The following is a 17,544-nucleotide window of genomic DNA, read 5'->3' on the forward strand; positions in this document are numbered from 1 at the left end:
TGCAAGTTTGCAGTTGGCTGCAAGACCTTCAGCTGGTTCTAACTGATTCTGACCAAATTGAATCTGACCCTCAGTACTCACCTGGAGTTACTTTGGGTGTAGAAATAGTGCATACCTAGTGGGAGAAGAGCATATAGCACATTTAAACTAGTGAGACTTTTTTAAAATAGCAATTCTAGCAGTCAGATCTTCCTCCCCAAAGAGGCTAACAAGCAGCCCCTGAGCAGTGTTGGAGAAATAGTTTCCCCTAAATTATAGCCATTATTATTCCTTTTTTTGGTGTGTGATCTCTGTCACTGGTCAACATGGGACAGAAAGAGAGAGAAAACAAAACTTCACATAATTTATCTACTTAAAACATCCCATTTAATGATACTGAGAGAACCTGAAAAGTGTATTAGAGTAGCCTGCATTGTGTCCTGGGGAATATGTTAGCTTTTGCAGTCACTTCAGGAGTACATTTGCTGAAGAGGCCATTCCATAAAGTAGTGTTCTTACCCTCCCTTTGCTGCTGCCTTCCTTCTGCAGGGATTGACCACAGCTCATGAGCAGTTCAAAGCCACCTTGCCAGATGCGGACAAGGAGCGACAAGCCATCCTGGGAATCCACAATGAAGTCTCAAAGATTGTCCAGACGTACCATGTCAACATGGCAGGAACGAATCCTTACACTACAATCACCCCACATGAGATCAATGGCAAATGGGAACATGTGAGTTCTTTCCAGCCTTGCAGGGTAGTGGGGGACAGTCTCACTGCTCAACCACTGTGGGCCCAGGAAATGGATTATATACTGTGCAGGGGCCCAGGAAATTGATTATTTACTCTGCAGTTACCCTGCCGTGGTTACTGCTGAGTTTAGTGGGGTTTTGTCATTTGGTTTTGGCTCAATTGCCATGTACTTGGAAAGTGGAAGAGATACTTGGTACAGTTGCCTAAGGCACAGACCCCCTTTTGCATGCTAATTTTAAATGAAAGTTGCCAGATTTGAAAGCTTTGACGGTTTTAGTCTTCAGCTGACCTACAGGTAAGTATAGCATGTGAATCAGTATCCTTTGTCACCATTCAGCCACTCGGATGTTCTGTCTCTGCAGCCAAGTAGCCTTTCCCTGCTGTAATCCTAAAAGAGCAGCTACTGTCCGTACCCGTTGTGCTTATGGTTCTTACTACCAAACAAAATCACCCATGTGAGATCTGAACAGAATCCTGCAACTCAGTTATCATGAGCCACCAAAATCCCAAAGAATGGATGGAAGCTGCTTCTGATCTTCCAAGGCCTGACACAAGTTTGTGTGTATCCTACAGCAGATAGGATTCACGTTCTGTGAGCTTGCCCACTGTGACTTAAACCATATGACTGCTTGTATTCAGTGCAAACACCCACTCCTCCCTCCCTTGTGGCAACTTCTGCATTTCCTGTACATGTGCCTTTGTGTTTAAACTGCACACTGAGTTACTCCTTGTTGTAGGTGCGGCAGCTGGTTCCCAGAAGGGATCAAGCCCTGATGGAAGAACACGCCCGCCAACAGCAAAATGAACGGCTTCGTAAACAGTTTGGTGCACAGGCCAATGTCATTGGACCCTGGATCCAGACCAAGATGGAGGTAGGGCTTTGCAAATTTTGAAACACTGTTTTCCTCTGTGGTCTTCACTGATACTCTTATTCATTATCTCTGTTGACCACAGTCACAGCCATTCTTTCTTCAAGTTACAGCAAGAGAAACATCATGGAAAATATGAAGAATCCCAAGATTGGTATTGGTTATTGAGGCGCTTGTACTTTCTTCCTCTAACTCTAGTACCAGAAAAAATTACTTACCTACAATGGGGAACATTGGTATATTAAGATTTGTGTTTATATGCAACAAATTCAAAATCCTAGATCAGAGACAGTTTGTGTAATTGCTTGCACAGCAATGGTCTTGATACGTGTGACTAAGTAAATACGATTAATACACCAAACTTCTGCAGAGGAGACATTTTTAAGGGAGATCTCTCTTTAGGTAAGATTTGAGTTAAAGTCATTGGAGTTGATAAAAAGTAAAAATACGAAGCTATTACTGATGGCAGGAGCTGGAAAGAAAAGAGCAGTTACAGAAATGTCTCTATGAAGAACTAACTTAGTGGCAGACCGTACACCAGAAAAAGATCTGGCTTGGTAGATTACTGGCTTATGGACTGCAGCTTCCCTTTCTTCTGTATCCTTGTATTAGACACATCTTATGTGATTCACCTCACTTGAAAAATGTTCAGCACTGTGCTAAATTTTTTGCTGACACTGTCTCAGCTCCTGTGAAGTAACTACTCCATGAGACTATTTTTTTTTGAATCATCGTGCTGTGTGAGAGTGAAATTGCTGCAATAAATGTCAGGCATGTTGAGGCTTGTCCTTTCAGTGGAGTCTTAACTCCTTTGGCTTTGCTAATGCAGGAGATTGGCCGCATTTCAATAGAGATGCACGGGACCCTGGAGGACCAGCTGAACCACTTGCGGCAGTATGAGAAAAGCATTGTGAATTACAAACCAAAGATTGACCAGCTGGAAGGAGACCACCAGCTGATCCAGGAAGCGCTTATCTTTGACAACAAGCACACCAACTACACCATGGAGGTAAATTCTGGCAGCAACTAGACAGCCTCATCTGCTGTGGCCAGTTAGTGTTAGCCACATGTAGCTCTAACAATGTGCTGTAGTTCTCATGAAAACAGAGAGCTTAATGATATGGCCAAACGTGCAGTGACATGTCACTGAATTTCATTTTTGCCATACTGTACTTCATGCCAACCCATTCCAATGTACTTCCAAATACAGACAACAGAAACTACCTGAATCCCACAGTGTTCCTTGAAAAATTGACAAGTCTTGTTTCTCCTGCCATCTGATTGTGTTAGCTGGGATTAGAAGGGGAAGTGCTGATGATTTTGAGCTGCCACTACCTGGCAGAAGAAAAAAGTTCAGCAGAAGTTTTTTTAAAGTCAGAGACTGCCTTCCTGTTGATAACGTGAGGTTTCTTAGCAGCAGTCTGAGTTCCACTTTAGTCCAGCTGAACACAGGCTTTGAAACTTGTTTTTTGGTTTCTGGCCATTTCCATTAAGCAAGAGCAGAAGCAGGGGAGCACCAGTGTCTTCTAAGCACTGTGTTTTATTCAGCTTCTTGGTAAGGGGAGTCTTCTGCTTAAGTAAGTTCTAGAAGCACTGGGCTTACCTCTCATTTGTGTTAAAGGCCTCCAATATGCTGCTTTGACCAGGCAAAGGAATTTTGCAATAAGACCAAGTTTTTCTTAAGAAAGAGAAAGATCAGAAATTGGCCTCTTCAGTATGTTTTTTTCAGTTAAAATTCAGATTTTAAACACCTGCAGATTAGAAGGAATCTTTTCTGAGGAAATGGACACCAGGGACTGCCTTCCACACTGGGATTGTTTAATTTGCAATAGGTAGTACATCTGATCCACTGGCCTCAGAAGCAGAAGAGCAACTTCTTAATTTCGATATTGTCCTGACCTCTTTTACTAGCATATCCGTGTGGGCTGGGAGCAGTTACTAACAACAATTGCTAGAACCATCAACGAAGTGGAAAACCAGATCCTGACCCGTGATGCCAAAGGAATCAGCCAGGAACAGATGAATGAGTTCCGGGCTTCTTTCAACCACTTTGACAGGGTAAGTCAGTGCTGACTGCAGCTACAAGCTCCCATGTGGACTGCACAGTGCAATAAAAAACAAGCAGTCACTGGGGTTGCAGAAGATGTCTCATTCTTAAAAATGCCACTCCTGTGGATCACTCATTTCTGTGAAGACTGCCAAGTGATTGTTAGCCTGGGAGAGATATGTCTTCATAGGAAACTGCAAAATTTCCCAGTAAAGCAAGACTATGGAGAGGTTTGAAGGCTTTTTTAGGCAATTAGACTTTTATCCATTCCTCTCCAGAGAGCAAATTATTATTTGGTTTATAAAATTCTTGGGACCGTCTGTTCTCCATCTTCTATACCATCTCTGCTATATCTGAGGACAGCCTGACCTCAGAGATTGGCAATGCTTTTAAATTGCTGAACACTGGCTATTTCAGCCCTTCTCTAGCTGTCTAAGAAAAATAAACCATGGGTTCTTTTCTTAGGAGAGGGACCCATGAAGCCCTGTGGATTTTATTTTATGACCTTCATATAATTTGCCCCTTCCTTCACAACAGTCTGAATGTTAATGCAGACAGAACAGGGGTTTCCCACTTTCAACTATTTGATTATGAAGGCTTAACATTGATTTTAAAAACTGGGTTTTCTTGAGGAAAGTCACTTGAAATTGGCTCCATCATCCTGTCTGTAGCTTCCTTGATCTGGCCAGAGGTGGTGGCAGCAGGCAGGGGCTCTTCAGTGGTTTGGGGCTGCTCTGAGCTAAAATTCTGCAGGATGGATGGGGATTCTTAGTTCCTGTAGTAGCTTGTGTATTATTTGAGGGGTGCATCCAAACACTAGGGGAGTGGGCAATGAGCAAAGGGAGGAGCAGCTGCTAGGCTGTGTTGTGCTGCACTGTACATCCGTGCTGCTGGCAGAGCTGAGCACTTGAAATAGCTTTGCCAGTCAAAGCTCCACCCCCTGTGCAGGTCTCATAAATACAGCCACAACGCTGCTCCCCTGAGCTTCAGCTGATTTTCTTTGTCTGTTCCTGGGATGCCCTGACAGCTAAGCTTCCTTGGGTGTGTTGCCAAACATACCTGCCCTCACCTACACCTTCAGTGGAACTTTTGACTGTAAGATTAAGGCAATGCTTCCCACTGCCTCTGCCTGCTTACCTGCACTCTGGGTTACTAGTGAAACACAGGGCTTCTGACACTGGATAACAAGCGGTGATGCAAGTAATTCACTTGGGAGATTGAGATCTTGAGGCTTCTGAGCATCAGCTGTTTTTGTCATTCAAATGCTCTAAACATGAGCTCTCTGAGAAGGAACTGTTCCAAGAGCATTTTTAGCACATCCTGAAATGTCATTGTGATATCTAATGTTGTGCACTTTTTATTTTTCTTCCCTATCTTTCTATCTGCATGTCATTCTTCCTGTTCCTCTCTCCTCACCCACTGCATGGTGCACCTGTTCGTTGTCCTTTCACCTGCCTTTGATGTCCTGTGTGTCCCCTCCTCCCGCCGCACACCGTCACCGCACTGGCACTGCATGTCCTGCTGCCTGGCACACCGCATAACCAGGACCACTCCGGCACACTTGGCCCTGAGGAGTTCAAAGCCTGTCTCATCAGCTTGGGTTACGATATTGGAAACGATGCACAGGTACTGAAAGCTAGTGGTGAACACAGCCAGATATTAAACTGTGAAAAAATAACAGGTTTTTTCCTTTCTTTTCTTGTTTGTCTTAATCCATCTGTTGTTGTTGTTCTTGTGTTTGACTATATATACATCACTTTTCTATACTACTTCCTCTCTAAATGCACTTTGGTATCTATTCCTTTTTAATTCCTTAATTTTTTGTCTTGGGAGAATTCCTTTTATGTCTTCAAACTGTTCTGTTTACTTCTGTGTCACTTAAAACTCATTTCATTGTCCATTCCTCAATCTGTCTTGCTTAATATCTTCTTGCCCTTTTTTCATCACCAATATGTTTCTTGTGTGTAAACTATTCCATGTCCAAAACCACCTTTGCTTCTTCATGGTTTCACAAACTACCTTTCTTCTGTTAATTTCATTGTCCTATAAATCCTTCTTCTATCTTCTCCTTCCTGAAACTCATTCTTTATAACGTCTCCTGTGGGTTCATTTCTCCCTGGACTGGTCTCCCTTTTCTCTTTTGGCATTTTCCATCTTTGCGTCATTCTCTGTAGAAGAAGACTGGTATGATGGATTGTGAAGATTTCCGAGCCTGCCTTATCTCCATGGGTTACAATATGGTAATGTAGAGCCCTCTGTCACTCCTATTCAAAGTGATTCTGTAGGCACCTTCAGAAATACAGGGAGAATGTGTAGTGAATCGAGGTAAATATAGCCTTATTTTCCAGAATTATCAGCAATGTTAAATCTAGTCTTAGTTGTACATGTAAAACTCTTGTCTCATGGCTCTAGCCAAAGGTACAAAAATAGAAATAATTATCTAATTCCCGTATGTTTCAAATAAAAATTATATTTATCAAACTCTGTAGCTACTAGTGGAAGAAACAGTAAGGTTCCTCATATTGTTGCCTGCTCTCTGCATAGCACACACAGCCTCCCCAGCCCTGAATATCAGCTGAAATCATTCAGAAGTATATGTGACCTCACTTCTGAATGCACTCAGAATGCTGCTCCTCTCATTCCTGCCATTTGTTTCACATCTCCTTTCATGGACATGTAAGTTCAAGTTCCAGTCATTCTCCCTGTAGCTTTTTCCTCACCAGAATACCTGAATATTCAGAGCAGTAACTTGTGGCACCTTGAGAGGCATGACAGCTAATAGGAAAGCTTCACCAAAGACTGATGCTCATCAAAGGGCAGGGGAAGAGCACAGTGCAGGCATATTTATCTGCACTTTTGGTGTCTTTACCTGATATCAGGCAAAGCAGTGTTTAATCATCTTACTCATCAGCCCAGTATAAATACAGACTCTTGGGTGTAGTGTGCCAAGACTGTAACATTTGATTAGGTATCTTAATTACTCTTGAAGGTGTAATGTTCTGAATGTGTTAGGAGAGCCTGTTCCCAGGAGAAGACTCTTCTCTGCTCTTCCCTCTTCCTTACCTGGGGAGGAAGGAATCCCAGAGATGAGAACAGATGACCTTTGATTTAAATGCAGAAGGAAATGAAGAAAACTACACTGTAATGTTTTGGTTTCTGTAGCAAAACTTCTCTGTAGGATCTTCCCTGTAGAGACTGTTTCCCTGGGCCACTCCAGATATGCAAGTCCTTCTTTGCAAAGCCTGCCTATTAAAGATGAGTACAATACTATGAAATATCCCAGAGATATCTCTTCTGTTCTGTCAGCTGAAAAAAACTGTAGAAGTTCTCTTTTCGGTAAATGAAAGTAAAAGGATTTGAGGAGTGTAAATCTTCAAATGCTGCTACTGACATCTAGCACAGGTATGGAGAAATTTGGGTCTTCCTCTGAAATCAGCTGGTATTGTTCCCCAACAGGAGTGTTGTCCTAGAGCTGGATGTTATCCTCAGGCATAGCTGGCAATGTTTTATTCCAGAGGACAAATGAGTGGGAAGCATTTGTACATGACAGCAAGCTAAAAAAGAACATCCTGATTAAAAAAAACCCAGAGGTTTTCTATTTGGCTTTGTTTTCTAGCCTGAGAGATGAGCTGCTGAACATTTTCTCCTCACTTTGGTAGCAGTGCTGCCTGAGTCCCCAGGCTGACGTGACTCTCTTGCTCTCCAGGGAGAGGCAGAGTTTGCCCGCATCATGAGCATCGTTGACCCGAACCGTATGGGTGTTGTGACCTTCCAGGCCTTCATCGACTTCATGTCCCGGGAGACGGCAGATACAGATACTGCTGACCAGGTTATGGCTTCCTTCAAGATCCTGGCTGGAGACAAGGTCAGGCTCCACACCTTGGTTTCTTCTATCTGCTTAACTTCTGCTTTCTTTTTTCTCTTGTCTCTGAGAGAAAGTGTCAAGGGAAGCACTCTGCCATGGGAGGATGTTTTCACAGGAGCATTCTGTAGTGCCAGAGGAGTGCAAGGTTAAACTGTGGGTTAATGAGCAGTCTCTTAAGGCACTCAAAAGTCTTGCTCAGCTGTCAGAACTTTGCAGCCCACTCTTGCTTCAAAATTTTAATTAAGAGCTTGGTCGCAATTTGTTATTTTAAAATTAACAAGTTCAGCAGATGGTTTTGATTAGTCTTGAAAACTGTTCATTGCTGACAGCTGTAAACTTGAGATAATCTTTCACAGATCTACTTGTCACTATCAGTTGTTACACAATCAATAGATTTTCATTGAGGATATGCCGTATCTGCAGGGGGGACATCTTTTAACCATAGGAATTGGTTGAATGTAGGAAGACTCAGGGTGATATGAAAAGTATTAATTTTTGGAATTTACATCATCAGGGGAAGCAGCTGATAAAATATGTAATCTTATTTTTCTTATATAACGATGCCCAGTAATCTTTTATGTAACTGAACAAATAATATGTACATGTAATACTAATGTATCTCTTTATTTGCTAATGATTTTAGTTATCTCACATGAAATGTTGGATACCATTTCTCAGACTGTAATGAGTTATCCTTAAATCCAGTACTGCTTTCCATTTTTCATTAAGAATCTTTTTGTAATCATAATCTAGAAACCAATGATACCTGTCCTTTAGATGTATACCTGACCAAAGCCAGTTCTATTGTCTTTTGAGGCCAGAAAATTCCATGTTATTCAGATAAGCTAACCACTGAATAAATAGGCACTTTGAGATGCAGTATTACTTATTAACTTGTTTACTCTGTACAGTATGGTACATATACTTCTCGGTGTTTAACATGCTCTGGTGGCTGTAACATGAATTAATATTTCATTATGAAGAAAAGTCCTTCATACCCCAGTCATTAAAGTGAAAGGGAAAAAGAAATTATAAGTCACAGGAGAGAGAGGGATGGTGTGAAACCTGAGCTATTGCTGAGACAGACTGCAAATGGCCGTGAGTGAGTTAGCTAAAGACAACATAGTGATTATGATTAGCAAACAGGCAGCTACTGTTACCTGCTGCCTGGAGGGAGGCTGAGCTAGCTCAGCTCAACACAGTGAGTCTCCAGAAGCTGAATTTACGTAAGTTTTGCTTGCTCATTAAAAATGTCCACAGTGAAAAGACTGTTGCTGGAACTGTGGAAGCAATACAAAGTGTTTGCTTGTCTGCTGCTTGCATTGGTGCACTAGCAAGAACTAGTGGGGATTGGCCCCTTCCCTTTCTCTGAAGGGAGGGAATGGCAACTCCCAAGGAGCACAAGCAGCTGTTACCTCCTGCTGGTGAGCAGCAGCATCCAAATTAAATTGCTCCCATGTACTTTCAGCAGGACCTCCTTTGTCAACAGGAAGGCACATTCTTAACACTAACAACTTGCCTGACTTATCTCCAGGTCTTTCTTTAGCTGCACCGGCATCTCTCATGCAAAACCAATCTTTGTTGTAAAAACCATTTGCTTGTCCAAACAGTAGGGAAGGGAGTGTGTGTCCTCCCAGGGTGTAAGTGCAGAGAGCTCCCTGTGTGGGTGTACAGCATAGGTCTGGTTGTTGGGATGCTGTCCCCAAGTGTTGCCTGCTGCCCTGGTGTGACAGGGGGTGGTTGTCCGTCAGGGGAAGGTCAGTTTCCAGAAAGTAACGAGTGCCTTATCCTTTGTCCTCATTGCAGAACTACATCACTGTGGATGAACTGCGGCGGGAGCTGCCTCCTGACCAGGCTGAATATTGCATTGCTAGGATGGCACCCTACAATGGCCGAGATGCTGTACCTGGTGCCCTGGACTACATGTCCTTCTCCACAGCGCTCTACGGCGAAAGTGACCTTTAACTTCCTTCTGTCGCACCACACGCTCCCTCCCCTCTCCCCCGTCCAACACACCCTATTTTCTCTTTGCAAAGCAACCTCTGCTCCGCTCTTTTTTGTGTTTTCCTGTTTTGCTTCAGATAACAGATCACATTTTTAAGTGGGGGGGAGGACATTGACACGGGACCGCCTACCTTGCCCTTGAAATAACAGTTTACAAAATTATTTTGTGCAAAAAAGTTACGTTTTAAAAAGAACAGACATATTTTATTATAGAAAAAGGTATTTTTCTCCACCAGATTGAAACTTAAAAAGAAAATGTTAAAATATTGCACCAAATATTTTTTGTTGTGACATAGGAAGTCAAGCACAATGTTACATTCCATCCTTTCGAAAAAGAACCAAACTATGGCAAAACTCCACTTGTTCTGTTAACTATTACATTTGCATATGTCTCTCTCATCACTTTTATCTTGGGAGGGGGGAAGGCACACAAGTGCATGTGTTTGCTGGTTCACTCATTTCATGAAAATATTTTATGATAAACTTTTGAAATTGCTGTGTTTTCTAGGGAAAAAAAATAATGTACACAGCTCATGTTTTCATATTTAATTAAAAAATACAATACGCCTCCTATGTTTATCCGTGCACAACTTTTTTTGTTGCTGAGAGTTGTCTGGTTTCAGAACATGAAGCTTGAGAGTTGATAACTTTGATATTGCTTGTCACAAATCATATTAAAAACTTCTTGTGATAACAACTCTAGACTTTATTCATTTGTATAGTAAAATAGTTTAATCTTATTTAGTTAAACATGATAAGGAGAATCCAAAATTAATGGTTTTAATTGAATTTACACTATATTTAAAGGTATATTCTCAGCCCCATAGCCTTTTCATTCTTGCTGAATAACATTGATATTTTCACAGCTTAATGACCACTTTAAATCCCCAATACACTCCTATCTTTAGAAGCACTATTCTTGTTACTCCTTAAAAGCCAGCACAGAATTAGTTACTAGAGCTGTACAAACAGCCACTGTATCTTAAACCATCCATGAAAAATTCATCTCCCGTTCCATGCTCAATATTGAACATCTGACTGATTTTGATCCTGCATCTTCTGACATCATAGATTCCTCCAGGGGTCATCTTTCTACTGGACATACAAAAGAAAGCAGCCTTCAGGACAACTCGTGTGGGAGTTTTATTGAGTCATAAAGTAACACACTCATGCATGTGTCCAGAAATTGACAAAGGGAAGCAGCTAATCCCTTCCAGCCATCTCATATTACAGGTGCATTTCCTGCCCTGCCACAACTTTCTTAGGAAACACAGGGTTAGGAGCAATAACATTAAAATAACATTACTGCTTCATTACATGTTTCAAGTAAGTGTTTTATAGGTATAAGCACATACCTCTGTCTCTAGTCCCAAAGGCGGATTTTATTTTGAAGTAACTGCAGGAATGGTGGATTTGTGGCCAGATTCACCAAGAGCTCCTTGGTAACATTGTCCTCTGTTCCCCAGGGCAGAGTTGGTTGGGTTCAGCATACCTACCTGAGGAAGGTATTATACAAGGTGTGTTGGGGTTCAGCACAGCTTTCTGGTTTATTCCTGACCTTCAGCAGGACACAATAAAAATTACAGCAGCAAGTTGTGATGTATCCCAATGTGACAGTATCTGCCTACTTTATGTGGAGAGGGGATCCTAATGTCTGTTACCACACTTCTTTCCAGCATACACCAAGATCTGAATTCTCCTGCAGGCTGGATAACACAGGGGACATGTAAATTAATGCCATTTAGCTTCATACATAGATACAGTTTGTCTTCAAAGGAGACACTCTGTGCAACTTAGCTATCATTGTGTTGTTAATGAGGACTGGAATTGAGCTGAAGCCTCCTGTGTTGAAACCCATGATACTGAGAAGCCTGGAGGGGTTGATATGAATTGTCAGTAATGTAGGACTTGGAGCCACAGCAGTATTTAATCCACTTGATTTTCAGCTACGTCACTACTGTGTTGCTGCAGGTGGGACTGTCCTCTTCAAAGGTACGGTGTACTGATTCCCCTTGCCATGTTTTAAAGTATATAGCATAGTACTCATCTATTTGAAAGCTAAAACAGCAGGGAGGATGACTAGAGGCCTGAACAGATAGTTTATATTGAAGTTTGCCTCTGAATATCCATTGCCTGTGCTTTGGTAACCATATTTCCTCTTCCACGGTAGCTGCCCTGTGCTTGGTTTGCTGCACCTAAAATAGACATTTGCACTTTAAAAAAAAATTGATTTAAAAAAAATTTATCTCTGTAGGTTGTACCTGGTGGCAGGTACAACCCAGAAGATGCAATGATATTTTAATACATTTTTATTTACTTATTTAAACATAAAACTGGGGTGGAGGAGAATGGGAATATTTGTTGGGCTATTAAATGACCACTGTCTGGAGAAAAGATCCATGTTATTTTGAAAAAGGGGTAGAAAAGAGCATAGCAGCCCCTTGGGCCATCACTTTTGGCCCAGGTCTACCACCACTCTGAGAATGAAGCCAAATTATGTTGAATGATCCTGGCAACAAGCGCTCTGCAAGTCTGTACTCGGAGATTCCAGAAGTCTTTATAAAAATCCTTTTCTGAGCTGTGGCAGTGTTGCAATGTGTGACCAGGTTTCACAGGAAACACCAGCTAGGTGTAAATATTCCTAGTTTTATGGCAGAGAGCAGGTGGCACATCCCTGCTGACACTACAGATTGGTGGCAATGTGTGGGCTCCAGCCTTGTGAAAGTTGGCACCCCAGCACTGCTTTGGTGAAACTGAGATGTCAACAGCAACAGAAGGGTCTGGCCTGTGCTTCTGAGTACTTGAATAGGGTAAAAATATTGGCAATAGGTGTGCCTAAAATATACTGGCGTGTTTCTTCTCGGGTGGCACAGCCTCCAACAAACTGGCTAGGGCTTACATGACCTGCTGCAAGACATTCACCTTCCTCAGTTGCAGCGCAAGATTTATCTTGGAATTGTGTGGCCTAACAGTCTGTGGCACTTAGCATGCTGAAATGTGAAAGCAGCTTTTGGTATTAGGCTCATGGTTTTGCAGCTAACGTGCCATTCTTTAGCCAAGGCCTGGCATCAGCCTTGAAGAAATTCCTCTCTGGAAGCAGCTGTTTGCAGCTCAGCAACTGCCCCTTTGTCTGCCAGGAACAGAAAAAGTGGACCATCCACTTCAAGCTCACTCCTTCCATTCAGGGGTAAACCATTTCTGTCAGTTTCCCATCCTCACTATTTCAGGTGTGGAAATTGAAATACTTTTTGAAGAAATTAACCAAGAAAGTATTTTCATGACTGTTGATATCTTGTTGAGATCTCAATGACCTGCCGTACTCAGCCCGACGTCTGATAGCACAGGGGCAGAAACCACTTCAGTGCTCAAACAACATGGGTCTTGTCTTGCCTGCCAGAATGTCAACCACATTTCCCAAAGCCTCTCAAATCTTGTGACTGTTGCATGTCTTCAGTGCTGCCAGCATCTGGTTTAGAGCAGATTGCAGGAGCAGAGCCAGGAGTCTCAGAAGACAATGAAAGGAAGCTAGTCTGCAACCTTGAATGAACTTGGTTTCAAAGAAGTATTCATATATCCATGGAGATTCCACCCAGACAAATCAGACTGACTGGTCTTATCAGGGAAATAAACGAGTGGGTGGGGGGTTGTAATGGCTGTGAAAAGGAACAGCTTGAACTAAAATGTCTTTGTTAAGAAAACAGAATACAAATATAATTTTCATACCACAACATGAAGATTATTTGTACAACATTACTTGAAGATTATCTGTACAACATTACTTGCACTACAGATACTGAGGTAGCACAGATTACGAAAAAACTTAATCCTGTTGAATTAATTAAACTCTCGAGGTGACTCTGGCTCCTGAAAGTGTTGCTACTGTGCAAACCCTTAAAATCCGCTGCATTAGCACTAAGCCACTGGGAAAGTCTTAGCATAGTAAACATAGATTAACAAAGTCTGGGGCATATCCTGGTGCAAACAGGTAATCAGAACATTCCCCAGCAGACACTGAGAAAATGTGCTAAGTGCTGCAGTCAGTAGAGAAGTCAGCCATTGCAAAGGATGAGGTTGGATGATTGCATCTGTTCAGGGAGGGATGCTCTAAGGCTATTTCAGATAGATTTAAATCTCAGCAATTTAAACCCACTGAAAATGACAGGAGAAAAATAATCTCTTCTATATTCTGAGGGCTCTGAGCTACTACAGACTAGATCTCACCAATAAGATATTAAAACAGATTCTTTCCATCTTTCAATACCATGCAACAGCCAGAAAATAGGGTCTCAGTTTTGCTCTCTGCTTTGATATCTAGGACATACATGCATGAAAATATGTTGGTACAAAATGCACTACCTCCTGTCTTACCTCTTCTCAGCAAGTCTCTTTACACCTGCTTTCTATTAGTAATTCACATCCTGGTGGCCAAGCCAGCATTCAAGCAAAATATTGAGGACCTCTAGTTATCATCATGCCTCAGTGACCCCGACCCTCAGACTGTCTGCAAAGGCATGATCTCTCACTGCTGCTGCAGCAAACACCTACTCTTACTCCCACTGTGCACATACAGAAGACACAGGGGGGAAAAGGGCTAGATGTCACTAGAAGGTAGAAATATGAAGCCTTTATTTACAGTTGCAATTCAAACTGGTGCTCAGGTCTGGAGGTATTGCTCACTAGGCTTTTCCCTGTTGCACCTAAACATTCTCTGCACACCTCTGTTTCTACTTCAGGGCATGTCTGGAGTGGGAGATTGAAACTGTTGGACACCTGGTCCCATGGGACAGTCACCTTCAGAGCCCAAGCACCCCTCTTGCAAACAGCCCATATCACCAGGGGCCACAAATCTCACCTCATGTAGAAAGAGCAGTACAAACCAGCAAGTCTGGCTGCTTCCTTTGCCAAGTTTCAAGGTGGATTTGCCATCCATTTGCTCCATAGAAGCCTAGCTGCCTAAAATATCTTCACATTAGGAGAATAATGCAAATTCTATACTTCATCCCTCCTCAAGATGCACATCTTCTAGCCCTACCCCTAACCAGCAGCAAACCTAATGGCTGGGCCAGGGAGCACCTCCTCAGCCCTCACTCAGTGTCTCCCTGAAATAAGCACTCAAGCAATAGAAGAGAAAGAATGAGCCCACATCCTCATGGTTTAAGCAATGGGTTTGCAGAAAGAATGCTGCATTTCTGTCCCTGACAGCGGTATCTTTTAGACATTTTCTATTAAACAGCCACAGGATAAAGGCCCTTGGGATAGGAAACAGGCCCTAGCATGCTTCTTCCAGCACCCCAAGCACTGGGCCTCCCTCTCCTTGCACTTGCCCTCCCTCAGCTGTCTGCTCCACAGTGGCAGAATTTGGGTGAGAGGAGCCTCCCTCCTCCACCAGCACAGGCTCACTCAGTGCTTAGGACATTCTGGTGGGTGGGAGCCTGAATCTTCAATCAGTGAGGAAGACAGCAAACCTGAACTTCCAGAGTAATGAGTGTTTCAAATGATGAGCCATTCTAGAAAACGCAGCTGTTGGTCTGTACATATCTTTAGGCAGCCAAAGAAAAGAGCAAGCCCTAGTTAGTCCCCGTTACAAACACAAGTTGGCACACTTCTTGGAGACAAGACTATCCTTTGGATCCCAGGTGGAAGAAGGCTCTGGCACCAGCTGCAGGCAGGTGCATTTGTGTTGAGCAGGGGCAGGATATTCAGACCTACACCTCTCACCAGTGCTTCCTAGCAGCACCTCACTCATTTGCATTTTCATTTGCTAGCATTTTTGGTCCCCAGATGTCCTGTACATTTACATCTTGGCTTGGATTCTCTCTGGATGGCTGGCACCTGTTAAGTGCTGCAGTGGTTATTGCCCCCAGGCCGGGGTGACTTGCCCGTGGTGCTCAGGAAGGTTCATGGTGGAGCAATGAACTGGCCCAGCTCTGTGACCTTCCAGCCTGAGTGCTGCAGTCATCCTACAACGAGTTAAAACCTTTTCTCAGACCGTCCCCATCATTTTTAATTGCTGTTGTGGCTTTTTTGTATGACCCTGTGGCTTTTATTGTACAGATTTGCCTAAAAATAAGGACTGCTTTAATCTTCAGAGTTAAGAAAGCATTTTATACCTTTATTATTAAGCACATTCAAACATCATCATCATCATCATGATCACATCACTTTAATGAAGATTTTCACTCCTTAATGAATAGGACATAATATTTAATCTGTGGTGCTGAGCCACAGCAGGCTGCTTTCTGGGACAGAGAAAATAAAATTTCTTCTTCAGGGAAGTGAGAAAGCAGTTAATTTACCCCAACAATAAACAGATTGTGGTTTTTAAGTATTCTGATTCCAAATAAGTGTTTGTTTACATCTGTAGATGTGCAGCCAGGACAGTAATAGTTCCCAGTGGGCTTTCAGATGTGCTTCTGAGAGACCAATCTTTCAGTGCAAGCAAAATAATGAGGGAGCTAAAACACAGCGTTATTACTAAAGTTGATTTTGCACGTGATAGCTTCCAGAAACACTACCCACACACAAGAGGCAATGCTGCAGATTCTCCTACTGGTGTATTTCATGCCTTTTACCACCCATGCAGGGTGCCCAAGAAAGGAAAGCAGGACTCCATGCTGGCTCAGGCACTACTGGAGCAGTGGAGCTGCGTTCCAGATGCACAGCTGCATTCTTCCCTGCTGACACCATCCCAGAGGCTGAGGAGAAGCAAGATAAAACCAAAAATCTTTAATTGGGCTTCTAGCATGACTTATCTTCATTACTGCCAGTAACTCCAATCCCTATTACATCCACACCATTCCAAGACTGCCACTTAAGGAGCTTTTTTCTGCTTCTGAGCTTCTTAACAGAGCAGCTCAAGCACACAGTCCCACAGAGACTCTGCTGCTGCTCCTGTAATAGTCCAGCCCTGCCACCTACACAGAATTTGCACAAAAAGTCACAGCACTGCCTTTTGAGTGTCCTGGACTGTCTTATCAAACAAAGCAGCCTTACAACAGCACATTGTATTCAGAGTTGTAAGACATACTTGCACCAGCTATAGCTACCCCACATTTTCTATTTTTAACCACAGCTAGCTGTGTTCTGTTGTCACATTTCTCCATTTTCTTACCAAGTAAGAGTTCACACCAGCTGCCTTGTGGCAACAGTCACATCCTGGGCTGCACTCACCAGGGCATCACTGGAGGGTCAAGAGAGATGATTTCTGCCCCTCCACACAGCACTGGTGGTGCCACATCTGGAGTGTTATGTCCACAAAAGAGACATGGACTCCCTGAAGCAAATCCAGCACATCACATGGAGCACTTCTCATGTAAGGAGAGGCCAAGAGAGCTGGGATTGTTCAGCCTGGAGAAGTCTGAATGTGTATCAATACCTGAATGGGAAGGAATGAAGAGGCTCACTTGCAACCTAAAAGATTTTATTTATTATGTGGGTGTTTAATGTATAGGTTATCTCCCTTCTAGAGAGGGCAAAAAATTTGAATGATGCCTGAATCTAACATACAATATCATAAGTGCAACTTAGATTTTTAATCCAAGTTAAAACTGGAAATCCAGACCCGATGCTGTCAGACAAGGGGGGGGAAATGGGCAAACCAAACTGTAGTTATATTTTAAGCATTGGGACAGTGAAGACTTAACAAGCTATGCTACATTGACAAAAGAGATAATTTTCATCTTGGTCATCATAGTGTAAACTGACATTAATTACACTGTAAGAAGTCCATAAAGTCATATATCTGACTGATAAAGCAGGAGCGTGCTGTTTATTCATGGAAAAACTGCTTCTGCCATCCAGGCCTGGATGTTCACTAGACGCTTTTCGCCAGCCAAGGTTTCCCCCTGGTGTCAGCGATTAACAAGAAATATTGCGGCGTTGCCCAACGCGGTGTCATTCTGTGTGCCGAAGAGCTGGTACTGAGGGGCTGGCCGCGGCACATGTCTGTTGGCAGCACTGAGCTGCCGAGTGCATCACTCCGGATGAATTCTCCGGACGTGTGACTTTTCTCCTCCACGTGTTAAGCAG

General features: G+C 42.9%; 1 protein-coding gene across 3 annotated transcripts in view; it reads left to right on the forward strand.

Moving 5' to 3' along the window:
• The window catches only part of ACTN1 (actinin alpha 1), an 87,613-nt gene extending 77,400 nt beyond the window's left edge, over positions 1-10,213 (forward strand). The window contains exons 15-22 of one of the 3 annotated variants that reach the window (XM_030950621.1): positions 529-711; positions 1,469-1,603; positions 2,430-2,609; positions 3,512-3,658; positions 5,193-5,273; positions 5,822-5,887; positions 7,354-7,512; positions 9,319-10,213. In XM_030950621.1, coding sequence (XP_030806481.1) covers positions 529-711; positions 1,469-1,603; positions 2,430-2,609; positions 3,512-3,658; positions 5,193-5,273; positions 5,822-5,887; positions 7,354-7,512; positions 9,319-9,477 — 1,110 coding nt within the window. In that variant the 3' untranslated portion in view covers positions 9,478-10,213. The remainder of the gene's footprint in view (positions 1-528; positions 712-1,468; positions 1,604-2,429; positions 2,610-3,511; positions 3,659-5,192; positions 5,274-5,821; positions 5,888-7,353; positions 7,513-9,318) is intronic. The other 2 variants (XM_030950618.1, XM_030950619.1) reach the window with 2 other exon arrangements.
• Positions 10,214-17,544: the final 7,331 nt, after the last annotated feature.

This window comes from Camarhynchus parvulus, chromosome 5 (genome assembly GCF_901933205.1).
Source record: "Camarhynchus parvulus chromosome 5, STF_HiC, whole genome shotgun sequence".
NCBI lineage: Eukaryota > Metazoa > Chordata > Aves > Passeriformes > Thraupidae > Camarhynchus > Camarhynchus parvulus.